Source organism: Trachurus japonicus, chromosome 19 (genome assembly GCF_045865225.1).
Source record: "Trachurus japonicus isolate A0001 chromosome 19, Traja_1.0".
Classification (NCBI taxonomy): Eukaryota; Metazoa; Chordata; class Actinopteri; order Carangiformes; family Carangidae; genus Trachurus; species Trachurus japonicus.
In genome coordinates, this window is record NC_140925.1 from 14,044,921 (window position 1) to 14,070,711 (window position 25,791).

The 25,791-nt window shown below is 43.8% G+C and overlaps 1 protein-coding gene across 17 annotated transcripts in view; it reads left to right on the plus strand.

The window, feature by feature from the left end:
• myocd (myocardin) overlaps positions 1-22,612 on the plus strand; it is a 111,254-nt gene extending 88,642 nt beyond the window's left edge. For 3 of the 17 annotated variants that reach the window (XM_085762005.1, XM_085762007.1, XM_085762010.1), the window contains 11 exons: positions 6,389-6,544; positions 9,661-9,845; positions 11,804-11,908; positions 12,022-12,368; positions 13,902-14,058; positions 14,567-15,103; positions 16,183-16,680; positions 18,457-18,603; positions 18,989-19,117; positions 20,367-20,424; positions 20,605-22,612. In XM_085762005.1, the coding sequence (XP_085618131.1) occupies positions 6,389-6,544; positions 9,661-9,845; positions 11,804-11,908; positions 12,022-12,368; positions 13,902-14,058; positions 14,567-15,103; positions 16,183-16,680; positions 18,457-18,603; positions 18,989-19,117; positions 20,367-20,424; positions 20,605-21,224 (2,939 nt within the window). In that variant the 3' untranslated portion in view covers positions 21,225-22,612. The remainder of the gene's footprint in view (positions 1-6,388; positions 6,545-9,660; positions 9,846-11,803; positions 11,909-12,021; positions 12,369-13,901; positions 14,059-14,566; positions 15,104-16,182; positions 16,681-18,456; positions 18,604-18,988; positions 19,118-20,366; positions 20,425-20,604) is intronic. The other 14 variants (XM_085762009.1, XM_085762016.1, XM_085762014.1 and 11 more) reach the window with 7 other exon arrangements.
• Positions 22,613-25,791: the final 3,179 nt, after the last annotated feature.

Genomic DNA, 25,791 nt, shown 5'->3' on the forward strand with positions numbered 1-25,791 from the left:
GGTGACGCGAGGCTAGTGTGGCTGTAGCTGCTGCTCACCAGCTGCTCGGTGGTGGACAGTGGGTTCATGATGAGCAGAGGGACTAAAAGAAAATCTGGCAGGATGAAAAAAACGAAACAGGGCAAGGCAATTTTATTTGTATAGCCCGTTTTTACAAACAGTTTGTCTCAAAGGGCTTTACATGGCATCATGTAAACAACAACATCCTCTGCCCTTTAGACCCTCACATCCACTGAGGAAAAACTCCATGGAAAACCCTTTTAACAGGGAAAAATCGGAGAAACCTCAGGGTGAGCAACAGAGGAGGGATCCCTCACCCAGGACGGACAGACGTGCAATAGATGTTGTTACAGACAAGAAAACAGAAACAATGAGCTGAGACGCTGAAATGCTTCGTTCAACACCACTCATCATGTTGCACATAGTAAAAAAAAAACATATTGATTCGTGCAGCTAACGAGAGAAGACTTTTTTTCATGTCATTCAGGTCAGTAAAAGAATCTAATGTAGTGTGTGTTGACAGACATAACATAAAGGTTTTAAAGTGTGTGAAATATGAGCAGTTGCTGCTTTTTGAAAAATTGACCTTTCAATTGCAGGTCCTCTTGGCTCAATCAGTTTTACTCTGAAAATCTTGGAACTCAGTTGTTAGAAGTATCAGATCTCTGAGTTTGACAAAGTGCATGACACGGACAGAAGAAAGTGGTCTGTGATCGTCTGTAGTGATGGCGGCTGCTTGTAAAGGAAGACAGACACAGAGGGATGGAGAGAGAGGGGTCTGAATGAATAGCTGAAAATTCTAGTTCTGGCTTCTATTTTAGTTTAACTTTTTCAATTGATCTATTTTAATTTGCACATTAAACACATAGATCTAGATTTAGAATCAACATGTTGGCAAATTGGCCTATTGCTATAGGTTCATTACCTTTAATTGTCGGTGCAAGCTGTTCTTAGATCGGCGGGGCAGAGATGTGAGCTGCTCAGCTAACGCAATGGAGGCGAATGGTACTTTTGGCTTTCCCTCATCAAACTCACAATCCAACAACTCCAAAACACTCTCATGGCGAAGTTGTGACCTGCATATTCACCACGCTATGAAATAATAACGTGATATTACAAGACAGAGTTGTTTTCGAGGCAAATGCAGCCGGAACTACATTCCAGACACGGCTGCTGGGCGGAGTATTTGCTTCCTGTGTCATAGTATTACATAATTATACGTTATTATTTCATAGTGTGGTGAATGTGCAGGTCACTACTTGTTCACAAGAGTGTTTTGGAGTAGTTGGATTGTGTATTTGATGAATTTTGAGGGAAAGATGATTGACATCGCCGTTCGCCATTTGACTACCGTTGCGTTAACTGAGCAGCTCACGTCTCTGCCCTGCCGATCTAAAAACAACATGCACCGACAGTTAAAGGTAATGAACCTACTCCTAAAACTATAGGGATTATGGCAATAGGCAAATTTGCCAAAATGTTGAACTATCCCTTTAAAGTCAGGCAGAGAAACAGGTAGAGGAAAAGTCCAAAAGATGCCAGATGCTGTAAAGAGAAGCAGATCCAGGCTGCAGACAATCCACAGGTAGTGACAGATACAGAGGAGGGTAGAACGGTAGGGGAAGCAGGTGGATGTACGGGACCTGCAGGCAGACAGACAGACAGACAGACAGACAGACAGACAGGCAGACAGACAGACAGGCAGACAGGCAGACAGGCAGGTAGACAGGTAGACAGTCAAACAGGCAGAGAGGCAGACAGGCAGCCGGCAGCCGCAGCCAGAGAACAGCAGACAGGTCGGTGAGTGACCGCTGAGGAATGCTCTCGTGCTGGAAGAGCCTCTCAGTCTCAGATTTACACAGCCTGTACCTGTTTACAGCAGAGCGCCGCATCAGAGCGAGGCACACCCTAACCCCGGCACACGGAGCCGTGCTTCCACTGTCACACAGGACACGGTGATGAGAACACATAGACCCACTGTACTGAGCGTTCTCCTTAAATCCTGACTGGAGCTGCCGCTGGCAGCCTCCATGTTCTGCGGGTCAGGTATTTGCAGTTGTCTTGTTTCGCTCTGACTCTGTTCGCATTATCAGAGTTTGTTTAGCATGGGCAGACACACAATCATAACTTTATTTATACAGCTCAAGAGAAAAACCAACAGCAAATACCGGGCCACCCCTCTGAACCCAGATCCAATTGGTCCCTGATGCTGCCGAGCAGAGCCGTGTCATCTTGGTCATCATGGAGCACAGTGTACAGATTTTGTGTGTGTGTGTGTGTGTTACCCTTCTGTAAGAACAAACACCGGGCCGGGGCCTTGGACTTGGGGCAGGGATTTGTTGAATGATATCTCTGGCACCGTTTGCCATTTCACAGAGGCTCCAGCCTCCAGATAAACTGCTGGTAAGTGTGCGGGGGAACGGAATCCAGAGGCCGGCGAGGCCCTATCAGTTTCTAGGAGTCTGTCACAGATAAGGCGGCAAGGAGAAATGCAACTGGCCAGCACTTTTTCTTTTTTTTTAAAAGAGCACTTTCAATTGGCTGTTTATCTCTTGATTGCAGGCGGTGGCGCAGATGGAGCAGGGCTACAGAGGCTTGTGTTTGTTAGTACACACTTTTCCTTACGCCCACGCACCCCATGTCTTATCACCCTCCAAAACATCAGCTCTCCTCTCGGCTCTGAAGTCCCACTTCCCCCCGGAAAAAAAAAAAAATCAGACATATTTGGGGCGTCACAGCGCCGTCCCCCTGCTCCGTGCCGCTGTGGCTGCGATCCCTCAGATGCCGGCTGCCTCTGCCTGGCTGGAGAAGGGACATGGCACAGGCTCTGTGTGTATATTACCCAGGGAACATCTGGTGTTTATTAGGCTGTTCAAGAATCCACCCCAACCTCTCAGGCACTGACTGGCGTGTGGCCTGCATGGGAGCACGCTGTCTGCCTGCTGGTCACAGATCTGCCTCCACACACACACATACAATCTAATATTTCCTCATAAAGATAACAGGGCTGTAGCTGCAGGTTTACTGAGTGCACTCTCATCCTCAGCGGTTAAAAACACAAAGGGAATTATTCCTGCCTAATGCACCATACGTCTGCGCTCCGAGTGCAGTGTTTACATCAGCAGGTATATGCAGCGCAGGAGCTTTAAAGAGCCAGTGTTTTAACAGGGATGTTTAAAGGGATAGTTCAGCTTTTTTTTTTAAAGTGGGGTTGTATGAGCTACAAATGCCCATTAAGTACACTAGATGCAAAAGGTCTCTGCTCTCCCCCACTGAGAAACACTGACGCATCGTGCTGCACTGAGACACAGGTAGTACACTGTCAATGATGGACCATTAATCAGCATATTTTCACCGCCTATGAGAATCTCAAAATAATACAACCATTCAAGAGTATGATATAAAGTAAAAATGTCTCTCTCTCTCGCCTCTTCCACACACCACTGATCCAAACAGCTGATAGGCGGAGTGATACAGCACGTGGCAGAGTCTGCCTGTGTGGAGAAGTACTGAAGAGTACTGAGTGAGTTGGTTAGTTCCAGATAAACAAACTTCTTTCCGACCAGCCGATGCATTAAATTTTTACTTTAGATCCTACTCTTGAACTGGTGTATTGTTTTGAGACGTACGCTGATTAATGGTCCTTCATTGACAACAGTGTACTACCTGTGTCTTGGTGCAGTGCGATGCGCAGGTGTTTCTCAGTGGGGGGCGGGGCAGGGGGCAGAGACCTTTCTACTGCATCTAGTGTACTTAATGGGCATTTGTAGCTCATACAACCCCACTTCAAAAAAAGATGAACTATCCCTTTAAGTGTCTGTAAGCCCAGCTCACAGTCACCGGCTCAGGTTACAGTGTGTGTGTCCCGCAGGCCGCCGCGGCCTCGGGGCTGTTTGCTTTAATGAGGCCGAGAGCTCAGCGTGCCGTGGGGGGGCAGAGGGAGGCAGCTGATCTATAGACAGAAGGTGATGTCATCCTGCTGCAGGACAACAGAGGGTCACCACCAGTGTGACCACAAGCAGCTGATGCCCCCCACCGCCCCCTCCACCCCTCCACCCCTCCACCAGGACCGAACCACTGTAGATCAGCTGGTCTACTCACTACCCAGTTCAGCCCCCCTCCCCTCCGGTACTCATCCTCCCTTCCTGCCCTCCTCCTTTGAACCTTTTTTCTTTTCCATCCCTGCATCCATCCTTTCCCTCCATATCTGACACTTCTTTCTTTCTTTCTTTCTTTCTTTCTTTCTTTCTTTCTTTCTTTCTTTCTTTCTTTCTTTCTTTTCTACCTCCTATACTAAACTAAAAACTTCTTACATATCTCTCCTCATATTCTCCTCAGTTTTTCTCCATTCACTTCTCCAAATCTGCTCTTTCCTTCCTTCATTTGTTCTCTAACTTCCCACATTTTTCTTTTCCTCCATCTCTTTCTCCTCTCAGGGACACACAGTGTCTGTGCTCTCTACCTTCACCTTTAGATCTTTGTCTGATTTGACTGAGACATGAAGCCAAATATTTTCTGTATCTGGAGATTAAGAGAAAGTTTAATACTGAAGATTAATCTTCACTCCATTGTAATGTTTTTTTGTTTTTGTTTTTTAATGAAGGCTACGTTTCAGGGTCATTTTTCATCAGATTCTACCTGAGTCCACAGCTCAAAGATCTGGATCCAGTTCAGAAACATTGAAATTATATTTGACCAAATAAGTGCCGCTGCTCTGTCTTGCTCTCATATAATCAAAGTGAGTGTGTGCTGTCCGGACTGAGCAGACGGTGGGCAGAGTGTGGGCCAGCTCTGGCTCTGATTATTTATTCTGGATTTAAAAGGGAGAGATTGTGGAAGGCTGAAAATCTCACCTGCTGCAGCTCTTTAATTACGACCTCTGTATTTATTTTTCCAGCTCTCGGAGTGTGTGAATGTGAAGCGTCTGATATTACAACTGATCCAACTCAGAATTATTGATTATTGAAAACTGAAGGAAACAACAGCTGGACGCAGCTGCTTAAAGAAGCAACAATGAAATTATGAAATAATGAAATAATGAAATGAAAATAAACAATCAGCAGAGATGCAAACACAGCTAGACTTGATTTTACAATTTTAATAACAGCTTAGAACTATTATTGACTTGAAAATACAACATTATTTTTACTTCCAGGAAAGGTTAGATTATGTTGAAAATGGATGTGAAGTTAATATTTACTGTGTGTAAAATACCCTTTGCAGAGGGTTAGACATCTGCAGTTCACTCAGTGCAGGAGACTCTGTACTGTTAGCTTGTCCGTTAGCTTCGGCTAAGAGGTCAACAACATGGACAGGTTTGTCAGCATCATCTGCAGGAGATTGGTTCATCAAATACACAATCCAAGATTATTATTAATGAGGGAAAACCAGGTTTTGAAGAGTTCCTTTTCGAGCCCATCAATACACAGTGTCCTGTAATCACGGGGAAGGGAAGGGGAAGGGAATGATCAGAGAAGTGTTAAAGGGGACATATAATGGAAATATCACTTTTTGAAGGCTCTTGTATATCTGGGTGTTTGTCTTGTCCCCAGAATGTGAGAACTGACAAAAAAATCTGTAATTTTCAGACCAAAAGCGTCAAAACCGTCAAAAGACGCTCTTGACGCTTTTCCGCGACGCTGGTGGTCTGAACACCCTGGCGTTTTGACGCGCGTCAAAGAAGTTGACGTCGGTTGTGGTTGGTCAGCCATTTAAAGGGGCCGCAACATCTACACTCTGATTGGTTGCCGCTGCTCCGCATCATCGCTCATTAGCATAAAGTTCAGGAGATTTCAACTTTCTCCTGACGCTCTCGCCGCCAAAACGCGACGCCAACGCCTTTGACGCTCTTCAACGCTCCTCGACGCTGGTTCTCATTGAAAATGAATGACTTCCGGCCACCGCGACGCTCTCGACGCTTTCGGTCTGAACGTACAGTTAGGTTGTGGTTTTATGAGCTGTCCCTAATGAGTTTTCGAATTTGCATAACCCCACCCCTACCTGGTACCAGTAGAAGGGGTGGGTCAAGCAGTGGTTCATTTGCATTTAAAGGGACAGGCACTGAAACCACTCATTCTGAACAGGGCTGTTTTGAGAGGATGAAAAGAGCTGTGATGTTTGATCCTTGGGCTATTTTGACCAAAACATGTCACAGACATGCCTTTAAGACACCTGGGAACTATTTCAATTTGTGGAAAAGGGGCAGAATATGTCTCCTTTAATGTGCCAGCAGCATTGAACGGTGATACCGTACAGATCTTGACCAGATCTCCTCTCCCATCAGTGCAGTGTGTCTCAGGTGTACGCGGTGTGTCCGTGCTGTGTCCGGTGTTGCTGACGGTGTGGTCCCCCCACCCCCCACCCCCCCACCTCCCTCTGTGTTGTGCAGACCCAGCCTCAGACGGCTCCTCTCTGGAGGCCCAGCTGAGGCTGAAGCGAGCCCGTCTTGCCCAGGACCTGAGTGAGAAGCTGGCTCTCAGGCCGGGGCCCCTGGAGCTGGTCCAAAAGAATATCATTTCCCTAGACTCAGCCGACTCAGAGACAGGTACCAGCAGAGCCCCCGCCCCCCACCGCCGCCGCCGCTGCTGTGTGTAAAATAACATTAACACACCTTTAACAACCATGCACCAAACCCTCACACCGTTTGATGGTCCGGTTTTAAAGTCTGTAAAAACAGAGCACACACACCCCCGACTCTCTGTGTGTAGGCTATATGTGTGTGTGTGTGTGTGTGTGTGTGTGTACACTCTGCTTGAGATTGTAATCTCCTAAAACAAGCATGTACTTAAATAACTGTGCAGCTGAACCTCCACACAGTCACATCACTTAATCAAGCTAAAAGTTGAATGTTTATTACATATGTTTAATGAAGCTCCTCCTCATAAAGCATCAGCATCAGCACCATCAGATTTGACCCCTGTGGTTTTTATTTATACATATTTATCACGTCCTGAAAGTTTGATGGAACAAAACTCACCACAAGTCATGAGATAACTGTCCACAACAATATTTATATCCAATAAATTAGCTAGAATAAAGCTTGCAACAGTCATGTACTCTTGACCTTGGAAAAAAGTTGTGTTACTGTCACAAAGAACAAAAACACATCATTTCCATTTTTAGAACATTATTTGTGGAGATTTCTTGTCATCACTCTGGATGACTGAACAGGATAGTGTTCTTCAAAAATAACAAGCATATTTGAGTATTTATAAATCCATATAGCAGAGTCAAGTGTTTGGAAGCTCTTCTCTCCTCCTCCTCCTCCTCCTCCTCCTCCTCCTCCTCTTCCTTCTCCACTGTTTGATGTAAGGAAACGCAGCGCTCTGTGATTTAGTGCCGTATGAATCCCCGTCCCTCTGTGCCTGAGTCTGACCTCGCACTGTTTGTCCCTGACACGTTACCCTCCACTTCTTCAGGACTCTTGGCAGCGACACAAGTGTTTTGTGAGCATGGTGCTCTGAGAGCTTTTCTGTTTGCCCCCCCACCCTTGAGCCTCCAGTAAACATGTTGCGTAAAGGAGGCGGCAGGCTGCAGTCAGCCGGTTTACACTACCTCTGCACGAGGAGGCCCCGCGCCGTTTACCGAGACGAGCAGCAGCTGTATTTGGGTCCACCCTCGTTTCCTTAGAAGTGGAGACGTGTGTTTGACTTGGAGTTTAGAGTGCGTCCTTGTGTAGGTTTACCTGTGTGTATGTTTGTACTCCACCTCCCTTGTTTTTGTCCAGGGAGCCACCTCTACAGCTTTAGCGTCAGCCTCCTGCAGCGGTCGCACTTCAAAAACTCAAAATCTTACCAAGAATATTTGTCTTATTTCTAGTCAAAATGTCATTTCTAGTCAAAACAAATCTAAGTATACTCATCACATTAAAAAGTGGCCTGCTTTAGACACTTTTTTCTACTTCTTTCAAGCATATTTTCACTTGAAATAAGTAGAAAAATCTGATAGTGGAGCAAGTTTTTCTTTCTTATTACAAGCACAAAAAAACTAGCTTTCACTGGCAGATTTTTCTACTTATTTCAACTGAAAATTTGTTTGAAACAAGTGAAAATTATATGAAAACAAGTCAATTTTTAGGTGATGAGTCTTATAGAGATTCGTTTTGACTAGAAATTAGACATTTTGACAAGAAATAAGACAAATATTCTTGAAAAGATTTTGAGTTTTTGCAGTGCAGCTCTTACCTTAGCTCCGTACACAAACATCCCCAACGATTGTTTCAACCTCTGAGCGGTAGTTTTGGAAACTATGCGACCCCTCCGTGGCTTCTGAACCGGCCACTTGAAAAGCGGAAGTGCACACGGCTCCTAGATTTCCTGTAATTCTGGCATCTCAATCTCCTGGTGACATGGACTTGACTTAAAGACTCATGGAAACAGTGTGTGCTGCATGAACCTGTCAGAGAGCGTGTGGCTGCGCAGAGGGAAGGAGTTAAACACCAACAGGTGGGAGGAAGTGGCATTTAGGACAATGCTGTGCACAAGGCTGTGTGTTAAGCTCCGTCAGTGTGTGTGTGTGTGTGTGTGTGTGTTGCGAGGTCACCGAGTTGCACAGAAAGAGCCTGCTGGTGCTGTGATTGAAACCAGGGTCTGTTTCAGGCTGTCACATGTTTGGATACAAAAAGAGAATCTTATACCTCTCCACAACACACACACACACACACACACACACACACACACCTTTGCCACCTCCCTCTCCCGACTCTCTGCCAGATATGTGCTCTCAGCTCCTCCAATCAGAGCTCAGTTTGCTATCGGCTGCTTCATTCAGCAGCGTGGCGGAGGTAAAGTGGGGGTGTCGGTGTCTCACGCACAGAGCGTAACACCTCCAGGCTGAGTGAGCCAAGGTGTGAGTGACACACACACAGAGACAGGCGGTGTGTGAACACCACAGCATCATACGAACGACATGTCAATCTAAAGCTCTCTCCATTGGTTGATGTTTTCCTGATACTTTGGATGTGTGATACAGAGGTTGCTCCCTGCCTTGTGTTTCATTCATGTCCAGTACATGCTGTTTATTGCAGATTGATTGCATGTGCTCTTCCTTACAAGCTGAATCCAGGGAAGACACATTTACAAATGAATTGAGCATCTGTGAAAGGACACAGATACAGATTAGGAATATTTTAACTGACCTACACCATAGGACCAAAACGTACTTACTTACTACTTGAAAACAATATTACACTCTTTATTATCAGTCCATCAACTAGTTGGAAAAAAGCAGTTTATCTGGAACTAACCTACTCACTCCTATGCGGAGGAATACTGAGTGAATTGGTTAGTTCAAGTAATTTTTTTATTCTTTTTTCATTTTTGTGTCTTTTTTGTTTTCTATGTTTATTAGTTTGTCTAGGGGATTTGTTGTTTGTATGGACTGTTCTGTTATTTCTAAACCAAATGAAAAAAAAAGTTGATCACAAAAAAAAGGAATTTTACATATTTGAGTATAGTTACTTTTCCTGTTAATTAGTTACTTTTATAATGTAGTAATTCAGCTACTAACTCAGTTACTTTTTGTGGAAAGTAACTAGGCTATAACTAATTACTTTTTAAAGTAACATGCCCAACACTGGTCCTTTAATTGCATTTGTCCTGCTAAATGACATATTCCGGCTGTCTGACCCCCCCTGTGTCTGTGTCTCTGTGTCTCCTACAGTGAACCACGGTAAGTTCCCGAAGCAGGACGACTCCTATGCGTTTGAGGAGGACAGCAGCAGTGAGAGTCTGTCTCCAGAGCAGCACCACAGTGACGAGTCCCAGGGATCGGCCTGCCCTTCATCAGAGGCCGCGGGCAGCACGCCCTCCTCCTCCTCCTCGCCCGCCCTCACCAGCCCACGACAGGTAAAAAAAAAAAAAAAGATCATGTTTGTTTCCTTCTCTCTGTCTGAGCTGTGGTTGTTGTGCCCTCCTGTGGCAGCACAGTGAACTGCACCGGGCTCAGCCGTTTCCGCTGTCCGTTGGACTGAGTGGGTGTCACATTCCTGCAAACCTGCCACAGCCCGGCCGCCTTTATGTCCTCACTCCTTACCTTTCACTCGGGATGACCTCATCCCAACCGTCGCCGTCAGCAACGGTCACTTGAGTGGAAGTGCTGCCAGGACAGAGTTGTTTACATCCATCTGACTCATTCCAGCTCTCAGTGTGTGATGTCAGTTAGAAAAGTGTGTTTGTCAGAGGAAACATCAGTCGGCCTGAGTGATAATTATTTTTGTTTGCATTACAAACTGAGCGTCTTTCAAACAGCTTCCACCACCTGATAGATTTCTCTATCAGACCAAAACACATCACATCTGAGGCAGTAGCAGCAAAAACACTGTCACCGCAATCAATAATATGTTCAAACAACCGGGAGGTTTTTATTACACAGTCACTGGCTCAGTCACAGTTTCTCCGTTTTGTTGGAGAGACAGTCAACGTCTCACCAGAGCAGTTTGAAGCTGAAGCTGAAGCTGACGTGAAATGATATGCAGTGTTTCTGAGTGTGGTGGAGCACAGCTGACAGTTGTTGGTTGGATTGCTCCGACATCTGGTTCCCATCACTCTGACTAACTTGCTGGTCATGACTCTGCATTTACTTTGTTTCTTTGTCCAGCATGAAACTGCTGATAACCTCACAGTACATCTTCCTCAGTGGCAGTGGTTAAAAAAAACTATTCAACTCTTTTACTCAAGTAAATTTAGCAAGACAGACAGACTTTTATATTGGATTTTATTTATTACAACATGAATGTAATTTCATCTGGCATCTGGCTGCAGTGAAGCTTGTTCTGTATTACTCTACATACCATTGACTAGATTTGTTGTATAACATTGTATAATAAACGCTCTTCAGGAAATCTTAGTTTACAAAGTAACAAGTAACCAAACCTGCAGAACTTATGCAGGGAGGGGAAAATCAAGTTGTAACTAAATAAATAAATAAAAAAGGGGCAGAAATTAACAAATTAAAATAGTTCCCAAAGACATGTCTGTGACATGCAGGTCTGGGTGGTTTTATGCAAATTTGAAAACTAATGATATCATTGGATGACAACTGAGGGGACAGCTCATGAAACCACATGGATTTCAACCTCAGGAGCCTGAAAATTACAGATTTTTTTTGTCAATTCTCACATTTTGGGGGCCGGAAGGCAAGCACCTAAGAGCCTTCAAAAAGTGATATTTCCATAACATGTCACCTTTAAAGCACTGGTCTACAGCGTCTAAAGTAAGGTCATTGGTCAAGCCAAAGCGCTGAAGAAGTTTTAACACCTTGCCAAGCCGCTGTACAGTCTCTATTAGTATAATATTTGATGAAAACTATTAAAGGGATATTTCAACATTTTGGCAAATTGGCCTATTGGTATAATTACGTAACATTATGACACATGAAGCAAATACTCTGAACTCACTCGGTCCAGTGTCTGGAATGTAGTTCCGGCTACGCATTTGCATTGAAAACAACTCTGTCTCGTAACGTTCCATTATTATTTCATAGCGTGGTGAATGTGCAGGTCACAACTTGTCCAAGAGAGCGTTTTGGAGTTGTTGGATTGTGTATTTGATGAGTTTGATGAGGGAAAGGCGGAAATACCGCGCAACGTGCAGAGCTCACGTCTCTGCCCCGCCGATCTCAAAACAGCTTGCACCGACAATTAAAGGTAATGAACCTACCACTATGACTATAGGGATTATTGCAATAGGCCAATTTGCCAAAATGTTGAAATATCCCTTTAAGTATTTATTCACAGGTAGCATATTCAGCTGCTGAGGGAGGACTTTGGCCATGATAGTACATGTTTTTCTGTGTTTTTGAACAGGGGGGTGCAACCAGAGACCCACCTGAACAAGGCCAGGATGAAGGACTGCCCAGTGCCAACAACAGCCAGGCCACGCCCCCCATACCTGTTCCTGCTATAGTTAAGGTCAGTTAACTCTACACCAGGTTTATCTTGACCCTTGACCGTACAGAACCCGTGCCTGGCGCGGGCTGTCGGCCCGCTCTGACCGTTTCCCCCTCCCTCTCTACTCTGAACAGTCCAAAACGTCGGACAAGAACCGACACAAGAAACCCAAAGATGTGAAGCCCAAAGTGAAGAAGCTCAAGTACCACCAGTACATTCCTCCAGACCAGAAGGCGGAGAAGTCCCCTCCGCCCATGGACTCGGCCTACGCCCGACTGCTTCAGCAGCAGCAGCTCTTCCTGCAGCTGCAGATCCTCAGCCAGCAGAAACACTCTCACACACACGCGTCGCCGCAGCAGCAGCATCAGCATCAGCATCAGCAGCCGCAGCATCACACGCACACTCCACAGACCCAGGCCCAGGCTCAGCAGAGACAGCCGGCCTTCAGCTACCAGCCTCACCCGTCAGCCCAGACCCACAAGTGAGTCACAGTCACAGACCGAGCACAGTAAATAAATCTGATCAAATAATGTAAACTTCTGACTGCCTGCTGTCAGTGCTGGGGGGGGTTCATAGGTTCATATTTGGACCTGCTGGTGCAGCTTTTATTTATGAACCCAAAGGCTTCACTCACCACCAGATGTCTCCAGAGGTGGGAAGTAAAGGTTAGCGTATTAATCAGCTTCCACTCTGCTCAGTGGGCACATTACAACCTTCAGTATTATAAACCCCACACGGCTGAAGGGTTTGGCAAGACTGGCTAATGCTAACACTAAAATGAATGTGGCCCATACTTGGGCCATGTGTGTGTTCTCTTCTTGTCCATTATACACTCCACTGCCAGAATCTGACTAATGGACAACAGGATCATGGCCCAGTTGTTCAAAAGGTGTCATCTGGATCAAAATTATCCAGATTTTGAAATCCCTTTTTTTTTTTTTTGCTATCCAGGATCACATAGCTAATCCCTCTTACTTTTACCAATTACCAAATCCAGATAATGAGTGTTAAATGTGACTGTGTGTCACACTGAAGGCTGCTAGGTCTGTAAACAACAGGTAGAACAGCAGCATAGAGCCACTCAGTGTTTATTTTAAAATGGGGTGTATGTATTGTTTTCTGTTCTGTTTTTTGTTTCTTCAATGTCTTTTAAACAGTCAGACCTGATTACATTGTTAAAAAATACATTATTAATATTTTTCCATGTGTTTCAAATTTGAACTTCAAAATTCAAAATACAAGTTTAAACTTCCACCCCCCCCCCCCCCCGAAATAATCAAAAGTTTACTTTATTTACTTTAACACTAAAATTTAAAAATCAGGTGCAAAATGTTGCTTATTTGACCATTTTGAATTGAATGTAAATGTGACTGTGTTCCTGAAATCTGTCCTGAATCCTGATATTGACCACTTGGGGGCAACAGACACAAGCTGTAGAAACAGCACTGATGCATGATAAAGCTGTTGGCAAACAGGACAAACTCTGAGGGATTCACAGTTTGGATTCTCTTCACTCTACCAAGCTCCATTAACATAATAACTATAGCAGGTTTAAAGATATGTTGTTTTGGTTTCTCCAGAGCTTTTGAAACTATGGTTGAACAGGACTATTTTTAAACTTCTTGTTATAGACACATCGATGCACTTATTTGTCCTCCACACATGGTTGAGTGACTGTTTTGTAGGTCTGGGAACAACTTGACAGTCCACGCTCTGCAGCATCAGTCCCAGGTTTGCTGAATTATAAATCAAGTGGCCACAGCAACCCAAGAATACAAAAAGCCCTCACTAGTTGAAGATGCAATCAGAGACATATTGATCAGTGATCATAAATAACCCAATGAATATCCATCTGTGACTGAAATTGCACACATCACTGAATTCAAATGCAGATGTAAGGATACCGTATGTTTAGGCCAGAGTCTACAGCCTGTAACAAGAGCACAATCTCTGTGGTAACAGCCTTGTTGTTTATTTGAATTGTGATTAATCCGGTTGTTATGTCTGATTCCAGAGGATCCAGTGAGCAGTTATCAGCCTGCGGCTCCTCCGGTCCGTCCAGCACAAACAACAGCAACTCGCCCTCTCCAGTCAAGAGTGCATATCCCAACCAGAGCAACATCTCACCAGTCAAACCTGGGCCCCTACCAGCCAATCTGGATGACCTAAAAGTAGGAGTCTTGTGTCAGCTTTCTGCTACAGTACCATCTCTTGTGTTAGGGTCGGTTCTGACCTGAGTCTTACAGTAATTTGTAAAACACACTGAAAACATCTTTTATTATTCCATTTGTTTCTCATCTCTTGGTTACGTTGTCAGGCTTCCTTACTCATGAAAAGGTTGGTTTTGCACTTATGATTTCAGTTTTAACTCAAATTATTGTTCTTATCATTATAACCGAGTCGAAACCCTAACAACACAAATGTCATAATTTTAACCAGAGCATTTTAGAATTTTGTGAAAAAGAAAAAAAAAAAAGTTTATTCTGTTTCTAGAGGTTCCTGACAAAGTCAAAAAGCCAAACTAATTCACATGGTACTTTTATGCATAAAAACCTAAAAACATGTCAGTGGTGACCCGAACACAAGAGGAAGGTTAATGAAAGTTAAACACTGATACATACAGTAATATTCACAGTACAAGACAAACATCTGATCCCACATGTGTTTCTTCCCCCTCAGGTGTCGGAGCTCAGGCAGCACCTGCGTATCCGTGGCATGCCTGTCTCAGGAACAAAGACCGCCCTCATTGAGCGACTGCGGCCGTTCAAGGACTCCAACGCTGGCTCCTCGCCCTCAGGCTCCTCTGACATCACCACAGTGACCTTCCCCGTCACGCCCACGGGGTCCCTGTCCTCCTACCAGTCCCCGTCTTCCTCCAGCGCCTTGTCCCAGGGAGGGTACTACCCCTACCCCAGCACCTCCTCCACCCCTCCCATCTCCCCGGCCTCCTCGGAGCTGTCGCTCAGTGGCTCGCTCCCGGACAGCTTCAGCGACGTGCCCATGTCCTCGCCGTCGCAGTTCGCCCTGCAGTCGTCCCCGGCCCAACTCAGCATGGAGGATGGGGTGGTGGGAGGAGGAGGAGGAGGAGGAGGGGGACAGATGGCAGGGGAGGGTGGAGCTATGGAAGGGCTGGAGGCTGAAAAAGATAAAATGCTGGTGGAGAAGCAGAAGGTGATTGAGGAGCTGACGTGGAAGCTGCACCAGGAGCAGAGACAGGTGGGTGATCAGTCTGAAGTTCTCCTTTACAAAGACACGCATGTCTTACAATGGCAAGGCAAGGGAAGTTTGATGGCAGACGTGACATAGATATAACAGAGTGTGGGAAACAGAAATGTTAACAAGAGCTGATGGATGCAGCTTCTGGTGGGAGGAAAGGCAGGGAGAGCAGGCCAGCTTAATGGGAGGACTGGATGGCAGACTGGTTCATGGGAAGGGAGGGCAGGCCGGTTTAACAGCAGGGGAAAGGGAGGTGATGAAGGCAGGGGTTGGTGCAGAGGGATGGAGCTCTGGAGAACCTATGGAAATGCAGAGAGAATGTGAGACACCTTGACAATGTTTATCAAGCAGACTCAGAGGGCAAGGGTCATTCTAGAAAACCCTCTCCATCCTCTTCGGCTTCTCCCATCTAAGAGAAGGTATACTTCTGAAATCCTTTGTCCCATCTGCCATTGGATTCTGTAGGTGAACATGTTGGGAACGATGCACTGGTGTAATTTGTGATGACTCTATTTATTTTTATTATGTGTGTGTGTTATGTCTGAACCTCTGCTGCAAACCAAATTGCCCTTTTGCCCTGACATGAAAGATTTTCAAATCAAATCAAACACCAAGGCCAAACTACAAGGTGCAACAAATCATGACAAACACCAAGGAGAGGAGAGAGGTGCATTAGGAGAGGAGAGGAGAGGATGAATATAATATGAATCTCTGTTTTTGTATGTTCATGTTTCGTAACATAAAACTGTAAAATCAGTTAAGTTAAATCATTCACGGGGCGGTGCGTGGCGCAGTGGGTAGAGCGGCCGCCCCATGTAGAGGCTACAGTCCTCGCCGCAGGCGTCCCCGGTTCGAATCCCGCGTCGGGCAGACCTTTCCTGCGTGTCATTCCCCCTCTCTCTGCCTCCCCATTTCCTGTCTATCTCTACTGTCATCACTATCAAATAAAGGCAAAAAGCTGAAAAATATACTTTAAAAAAAAAAAAGTTAAATCATTCACTAGTCCACTGACAGCAGCCACTGGTCTTTTTGATGATGTGAGACAGACTCTGACGTCTCCTCCTGTTCACACCTGTTAGGTTGAGGAGCTCAAGATGCAGCTCCACAAGAGGAAACGTTGCTATGGAGCAACACAGGACCCCATCCCTCCCCCCCCTCACGCCTCCATGCACCACCAGCACACTCCTGCCATGATGGGCCAGCATTTCTTCGGGGTGACCATCAAGCAGGAGCCCATGGCCCTGTCCTCCAGCTGCCCCCTGTCCTCCCCCAAGCAGCTCAAGAGCCCTCCCGGCAGCTGCATGGAGGACATGGGACACTGCAACAGCTCAGTCCCCTCCCTGGGGGGCCCCGCGGGGCCACAACGTATGGACGCGGCCCCCGCCTCCGGCAGCCCCTCCACCATGTCTGCGTTCCTCAGTCCACAGTGCTCACCACAAGACTCCCCCAGTGGAAAGCCCTCCAGTAGCCCCCAGCCTTCATCTCCTAATAACCATTACCTGCTGTCACCTCCGCTGGGGAGGGAGGGCTGTGGAAACCCCCACCCCCCAGGCAACAGCAGGACACACAGCATGCAGGTATGGAGCATCTGTGTTTTTAAACAATATTTTAAGTAATTGTCAAGTCATTGGTTTTTACATATAGGCTAGAAAACATAAAAATAACAACAACCAAAGCAATATCAAATAATGTATAAGTGTACTATACAACCAAACTATCAAAAGATGAAGAACAAATAAATAAATAATAATAATACAAATAATAACAGAGGTAAGTAAAAACAAATACTTAACTGAAAAAGCAGTTTAACAAACTGTTTTCTTTTCCCTCTAACAATATATTATGTCTTTCTAACTTTTAAGAAGTTTTTCCAGAAAAGAGCAGTCAATTTTCTAGCTTGAAGAAGCCCAAAATCAACCAATACTGAATGTTTAGAATTGACAACCAAATTATCAGGGCATATACCAAAGTTTCGCTTGCAGGGGAACATTTTTACCCACCATCTGGGAAACAGCATTCCTCTAAACACTTACAACAAGTATCTGGAATATTAGGACAGATTTCACTGGGGTGATATTTCTTCTTCAAGTATATCTCTCCAATATCGACTTGTTTCACTCTCCATTATCCGTCCTCCTTCTAATCTGTCTTTGTCTGATTCCTTTTCATGAGACTCCAAAGTCCCATAAAACAAAGATACTAGACCCCTTTTAGCCAGATTAGAACAACCCATTTATCTAAGAAAGTCAGGCTGAACTTTAGCTTGCCCAATCAGAGCAGAGAGATTTATGAATGTCCAAATAATAGGGAAATATTCTACTTGGTTGCAAATATTCCCACATATACCGATATTATTATTGACCTGACAGTTTAACATTTGTCAGTGATGACAGTCTGTGGTGCTGGAACCTTCCTGCTACACTCTGTTCTTCTGGCTCTTCAGTATAATCAAACAAACCACAGTCGCAATAGTGAAAATGCATCTGCTGCAGCTCTGGAACATTTATTAAAGTTTGGTTTTCCCATATGGAAGTGACAATAGAAATTTAAATTAAACATCCAGCCTGGGACATTTGCACAAGCTCAGCTCCGGCTGAATGCTAATATAATCATGCTAACATGCTAACAATGGCAACATTTGAATCTTATAAGTTCTGTAGCTATTTGGTCATAAATAAACATACTGAACAAATTCAAATAGCCTAGGCTATGTATCTGCATTGATGGTAGAGGATAAAGTAGTTATCACACCTCCTGTGGCAAACTGCACCATTTGCTTTTGTATTAGATCAGTCTTTCTCACTGAATGGTAGTAGGTTCATTACCTTTAATTGTCGGTGAAAGCTGTTTTTAGATCGGCGGGGCAGAGACGCAAACTGCTCAGCTAATGCAACAGAGGCGCACAGTATTTCCACGTTTCCCTCATTAAACTAAACACACAATCCAACTCCAAAACACTCTTGTGGACAAGGTGTGACCTGTACATTCACCACGCTATGAGATAATAACAAATAATTGTGTGACATTACAACACATTAAGCAAAAGTCAGAAATACTTGCTTTTGTTGGATTGTGTATTTGATGACCGTGCTGAGCTTGCGTCTCTGCTCTGCCGATCTCAAAACAGCTTGCACTGGCAATTAAAAAGTTGAAATATCCCTTTAAGTGGTCCTTGTAAAGTTTAAGACACACTGATCTAGATGGACTTGTGTCCCAAATGTTGTGGCAATCCAAATCCATTCACTATTGATGGAAATATTAACAAAATAACTTTTACCATATGGTCAACATGAATCAAGCTGTGACAGAAGCTTATGAATCTATATTGTATCTTTACCTTTGTGTGACTCCAGCTGCAGCAGAAGAGCGGAGGCCCGGGGGTGACCTGCTCTTACTCCTCTGAGCAGGGGGGCCTTCAGGGAGTGTTCCCCAGCCCGGCCGACTGTGGCCTGAACCACGGCAGCTCAGCCAAACCCGAGAACCAGAGCATGCAACCCAAGGTAAACGGACTGTCGGGACCGACCGCTGGGTCCGACTCTGCAGTGTTGTCACAGTGGTGTTGTGTTTCATCTGAGTCACCTCACAGTCACGTAACTGTTTTCTCTCTTCCATCCATTTGTGATCTATCTGACTCCTATATGATTGTCTGTTGTGTTGAGGTCCATTGTTGTGTTTCCACTCATCTGTTTTCATATATATTTCATTACTTCTCCTTCATAACAACACAACGCCAACTCAGTTCTGACAGTTAAATGTTGAATGTGGTAAATCAAACATAAGGGCCTTATTCATAGTCGTTCTTCTATCTGCACTGCACTTACATTTGGTAATTTGCCCTATTCTAATCCCTGGGCTAATGTCACTTCTCACCTATGTCTCATGTAGATGTCAGTATTGCCCTCTCCTCGGCATGTTGGCCAAAAGAGCCAGGTCTCTCCCCCCGCCTTCAGTAGCTCAGATTCAGATGCATCTGACTTAAGACAGCCCCCATGCTATGAGGATGCAGTGAAGCAGGTAAACTCCAACCCATGTTAAAGTTCAGTAAATGATGGCTGGCCACAGATTTTATTTTACCTATCGGCGTTGCTCCAATTCCACTTTCCCTCCATTTTTTTTTTTTTTAATTTACTTCTTCAATCATCACGTCTGTTGCACCTCTTTCCTTCATCCACTTGCTTTGTTTACTGCACTAACTGTTCACTCTTTATCAAGTCTGGAGCACACTGGTGTTTTATTTGTACATTTGTCTGACAGCAGATTAACAGCTCTGATTAGCTGAATTAAATGTGCAAATAAGGGAATACATTTTTTTAAACACTGATGAAGTATTTACATTTTGTAGTTCAGTACATAATCATATTTATAAAAAAAAGACAATTTATCCTATCAAAATTGTAAATGTTATGAGTTTAGTTTGTCAGCTAGCCTTTTAAAGCTTCTGTTGAAAATGTCTTTTCATCCAAGAAAATAACATTTCTAAAGTGTCAGATTCAGAATTACTTTATTTATCCTCTGAGGAAAAAAATTCTTTGTTACAAACTCCTGAATGAGAGAAATCAACTGAGAAATCAACACAAAGTGAGATATACATAGATAAATAAATTATTATTACTAAAATAAAAAGCAGAATAAGAACAGAATAAAATAAGATAAAATAGAATAAGAATAAATAATAATTATAATTCACATATATGTGCTTGGCATTAAGTATACTCAGTATACATAAGGTAAAGGTAAAGGTACTTACCTTAAGGCAGTATTAGCAGTAGTATTAATAGTAGCTGGGTGTTCAAGGATTGGAGGGGGTAATGTATCGTATTATCAAAAAGGAGTCATGCAACAAAAACAATATTAAATTTAAAATAGCGGCATCCATTAAGAAAAATGTGACATAAAATGACGTTCATTTTTGTAAATCTGTATTACAGTAGATTTAGGGCTGATCCCCCTTGTTTGTCTATTCGGATAAAAGCGTGTTCCTAATGTGTTCAAGTAAAAGTAATGTTTTTATGACTCATTCTATTGTGTCATGTTATTTTTGTGATTAGGGCAGATTCAGTTCACCACATATTAAAGGAAAAATGGTCCATAAAAAAACCCATCTGTTACAGAAACTCTGTTCTGCAACAAATCTGAGTTGATTGCTTGATTTGCATATTTTTTGTATTAGAGAACTGAGTATATAGAATTGAAATATTTCTTAACAAAGTAAACAAAACAAATGTTCAGTTGATAACAAGAATTTATTTGATTATCTTTGCAGCAATTGACCAGAAGTCAGCAGATGGATGAACTGTTGGACGTCCTCATAGAGAGTGGAGGTGAGTTACACTCAGTGACGGATGTTGGTCACCAGGAGGAAAACCATCACTGCATGACTTAGATTTAAACGTATGTAACTCACTCAGTGCACTGGCTTCAGATCTCACCCCACACTCTGGTATCAGGTCCCACTTCCTGCCTTGACCCTCTCTCCTCTTCCTCTCCTCTTCCTCTTCAAGAGATGCCAGCTAACGCCAGAGAAGAGAGGGAGAGGTCTTCTGTAACCAAAGTTGTGCCTCACATTACTGTGTCCCCAGGGTGTCCCGGCCTCCTCATCCCGAGGTTCCACCGTCACTACGAACAGCTGTACCCCACCCAGCCCGCTTACGACCACCCGGCCAATCACGTCGCAGAGAGCCACCTGGAGACCCTGCTGGGAAGTCCGATCGGCCGGGGAGGGGAGGCGGCGGCCCTCCTTAAAATGGCTACGGAGGACGGCGGCCTGGAAGAGGACGGGAACAGAGAGAGGGAAGGGTACGGCAGCCCCCAAAACCACCACCGCCATCCTCACCACGCCCCGCAGGACAAACTGGTGGCCGGCAGGGAGCAGATGGACACCCCGCTGTCGCCCATCGGCACCAAGGCGTCCACCTTCCCCGAGGTGCAGGGGATGGTCAGCATGACGTTCAGCGAGACGCCGTGGGAGACGATGGAGTGGCTGGACCTGATGCCGCCCAGCTCGGCCGCGGCCTTCAGCGTGGCTCCGCCCGCCGGCCCCAGCATCTTCAACACAGAGTTCCTGGACATCACAGACATAAACTTAAACTCTGCTATGGACCTGCACCTGGAGCACTGGTGAGAGGGTCACCGCACAAAGTGTCGTCAGCTGTCAATCACAGAGACACCAGCATCAACAGCTGACGTCATGCTCCGCCCACAACCAAAGACTATTCGAAATTCTTCCTCCAACAGCTTCAGTCCAAGTGCCACGGTTGACTTCTTATGAACCCACTGGGATGTCAGATCTTTAGGATACATCCGTCTATGTCAGAAGATGAACTCAAAAATTATATTTAGGTTCTCATGTCGCTGGCTGGCACCCCAGTTTCCAAAGACCAGGTGCTTCTCGACGCAATCACACAACTGCCACACAAGTATGACACATGAAGGATTTTCTACACAATGGAAGGACGTGATTACTGTGCTTTACACCTTATGCAACATCAGTGTTATGCCACCTAGACTTGAAGACACACTTTGACAATCATTGTAAACTTTCTGAGTCTATGTTTGTATTACTGGAAAAAAAGACAAACAATCAAAAGGAATTACAAGGTGAATTGGAATTGCTTAGTGCGGCCATTTTTGTAAATAATATAACATGTACTGACAGAGACAAGTTGACGTCTGCATATTTTGTCAGTGCTGACCACAGATCAAGTGTTTTATGTAATCGACGTCTCATTTGATGTAAATATGACACAAAAAAAAAATCTCACGGTGCACCTCTAGCTTAATACACATTTGTCACAGTTTGCTTGAACTTAGAATATGTGTGTACAAGTGGTTGTCATTCCTTTGAAGGTCTTTTTTTATACTAGTTTCTTTTCACCATTTGGCCTTTTCATCCACATGGAGAGAAATTAATGTCTTATCACTTAAATTGGAAGACTAACTGTGCCTTGTCTTTGCTATATGGCTTTTATACCAATTCCCCTTTACAATTTTGTATGAATTTACTCCTCCCTAAAAGGTGACAACAGATATTGATATTGATATAGTAAACTCCAATTCTTTGAAATCAGACAAATGTTGATGAGAAATACAACTTCATCTCTACTTTTTTTTTTTTTATAAATTTCACCCTGTCTATCTTCAAGCCAATCACAGTTATTTATTTTGTGTTTTTTTATATTTATACTTTATGCTGTATTTATACTGGCATTCCCTCTTAGAAGATCGGAGCTCTTTTTGGATTGAACAGAAAACTCTATGCCGACGTATTGACATGAAACCAGTCCTCTTAAAAATGTGATGCAAAGTGAAGGAACCACTTTGAGAAGCTACGCTCACTGAAACACTTAAAAGAATCATGTGAAGTGGAAATGCCCATTCTTAGCACTTGTGAATAGGAAAAGATAATATATTCAGACCTTTACTGTGAATACTAAATATAACGCAACACAATACGAACACATACCGGAGCCAGCCTCGGCACACAGTAGTTAGCCTAATGTGAATGTTTTTTGGGGTTTTTTTTGTTGAAGAAAACACCATCTTCAAGTTGTAGATTTTGGTCAGTAATTGTCTGTTTTTGTCACACACACTTGAAGGAGTAATGTAACATTGTGGGATTTACACAGAGTAAGATACATTTTTTTTAAGTAATTGTTTCAACTCGACTGTATCTGTCTGCTAGACGTTAACAGCTAGCCCGTTAGCTTAGCTAGCTAACTTGGTGACGAAATCTACCTACTGGCACCTCTGACTGGTACAATATCATAATGAGCTCCACGTCATTCACTGTCCTTGGAAACATGTTAGCTTAGCCCAAATAGCTTACCTCCCACCAGCGTCTCTAAAGCTCACTGTTAATCGTGTTTTTAAAACCACAAATTATTGTTTTTGTACAAGAAGAAGTGCTGGTAGTCGGTTTTGTTGGCAGATAGGCTAACATGCTAACTTATTTTTAAGAACTCCGACTTCTCTGGTGTCATTTCCCGCCATGTCACACTATCGCTGTGAGTGCATCGGCCAATAAATTTCTTGCATTTAGTTGTGTCCTCTGTAAACGTGGGTCTCTTTTTTTTCTGTTCCGACCAAATGTTGCTCAGTTTCTTTTACTTATTAAGTGTTGCACTTATTAAAATGAGTTCTATGGTTACATGTGAGCTGTTAACTCCCATTCCGAATATTGACATTCTTTACTTTCTCACCACTGTTAGAATTTCTACTGGACTTTTTTTTTTTGTTCTTTTTTTTCATTTTTACCTGGGTTCATTTCACAACAATTTTCCCTCATCAAGACAAAAAAGAAGAAAACACACTCGTGACAGAAGCTTCCATGTTGCTTGGCCACTGACTTGCTATACTATTGTAAAAACAGTATTTGCCTGCATCCCTGTATACTACAGAAAGAAAAGCAATAAACTTATCACAGCAAAAATAATTTTCGCTCTTTTATGTCCAATTCACAAGAAGCACACAGTAAAAATCTTTTCATCTTTTCCATGGGAACTTTATTTGTAACCCTTGATAAAGATACAATATAATATTCATTGCCCTTAATATTATCTTATAATCTAATATGAACATTCTAGTAAATTGCAATTTATACAACATGTACCCTGGAGATTCATATTCACCAGTGGTAAGTTAGCTTCCTGGAAACACATCCTATGAGAGACGAACAGATCCGTAGACTGTTGCACAGAAACAAACTTATTCTGTTGTGTCTTGTGTGTTTGTGTGAGCCGTGGCTTCTCTCAGGGGTTTGCACCATTTATCATCACAAAAATGAAATGGAAAGAACAGAGCCGACAAAACTCTCCCACAGAGAGAACCGTGTCTGGTCGACCATGCATCTCCACCATCTCGGTTGTAATGTTTGGCCCCGATGAGTAAGCCACAGGTCTTCAGTCAAGTTTGCTGTGAGAGTGACCCAGACAACAGTGACCATTTTCCATGAGGCCGACATCTGTAGAGGCCTATGTCATAAAGATTGATTTTATTTTGATACGACTTTATAAACACGAACACTGCCATCCCTTTAGGTATGAAGGTTCCTTTAAAGCAAACTCAATGTAAACTAAATGTAATAAAGCCTATAGTGGAGGGAAATGTCAAAAGATAAAATATAAATCTAAACGTCAATCAGATGAAGGAAGTCTGTTAATTAATTTTCAGGTGGAGTAAAGTGATTCTGGAGAAAGACTAACAAATTCATGGATGGGCATCACCAAGGTAACAGAGCTTCTCAGAGCCTCCTATTGGACATGGAAGTTACATCCAACAGGGTAGCCTGTAGCATTAAACTAAGCTAACATATAGTGGCAGCATTTGAAAGTTTGCATCCAACCAAATAAATCCACTGTGTTAGCCATCTTGTTTTGAGGCTATAAAACCTTTTTCAAGTTTTTTTCTTTGGACGAACACCATGATACAGAACAAACAAAACAACCAGACGGCAAACTAACAGTGGAAACTGCTGCCTCTAAGCTAACGATGGCCATAAGCAGCACACCAGCTGCAGGCAGAGATGCTAACAACGCACCTATCTACTAAAAGCTAACATCACAACTTTGGAGAAGTAGAAACTGCCACCCTTTCCCCTCCAACTCTTCTTCTTGCTCTTATCCTGTGCATGAGCATGCAGACTCTCTGTACCTGACTGACTGGGATAGCACTGTATTAATGCAGTGCTGAAAAGTGTTCAGGATGAGAATCGCTTACTCCACCTTTAACAGACTCTTTCACTGATCATTAATGTACATAACTTTGGCTTCTTGTCGAACAGGCCATATCATATCGGACCTATTCATTTATTACATGAAGTCTCTACAGTGCCCCGATGTTTAAAGAGTTGTCAGCCATACAGGCAGTTTGGTTATGTAGCAAACTTCCACTGGTCGTGGCTTTCTGCGAAGGAATAAGGGAGGGGCCGTCTCAGCAGTCTCACTTTTGCAGCTCCACTGTCCCTTGACCCAGCAGAGGTAAAACTGAGTCTAGGAGGGGGACAGGCGAGGGGACATATTCTTAGGCCACGGAGACGCATCCCAAGAGTAATAAATGGTGCTGAAACATTCTCTCATCAGTGCAAACCAGAGAGACGTGCGAGTCACAGAGGAGCATGCTGAGTTCATGGTCACCATAAGGGTCAATGAGCGGTAAACTGTCCTCCCCTCCCGGTTCGACGGACACTTTGTCGTTTTAGCAGCATCTATTGTTTCTCATTGTTCCTTTGAAAGGTAGTTACTGCTGTTTGCCTCTGTGTGGCAGTGTGGTGGGTCTGTGATCAGTGTGGTGAACAGTGCTATGACCTCCTCACCGTGTCGTCTGATCATCTGTCTGAGTAACAAGCCTCAGCAGTCAAGTAGAACCTGCCAGGAACAGCAGAGTAGATGCACTATATACAAACACATTTACACTGAAGGACACGGTGTCCTAAAGTTACTTTACGCCAGGCAATGTCACATTGGCTGAGCCCCAGTTTGTGTCTCTCATCTGGTATTTTTACATTTGAGTCATAGAAATTAGAATTTGAATCTGGTTGGCACTTCATAAAAATCTCCATTTTTGTTTCCAAACAATCCTGCTGATGTCATATGAAATCACATATTTCCTTGTTTGGTACGACACAATTATTTGGTATCTATGTGTACATTTTGTATGCCACACAAAACAAGCAAAATGCTACAACAGGTTTT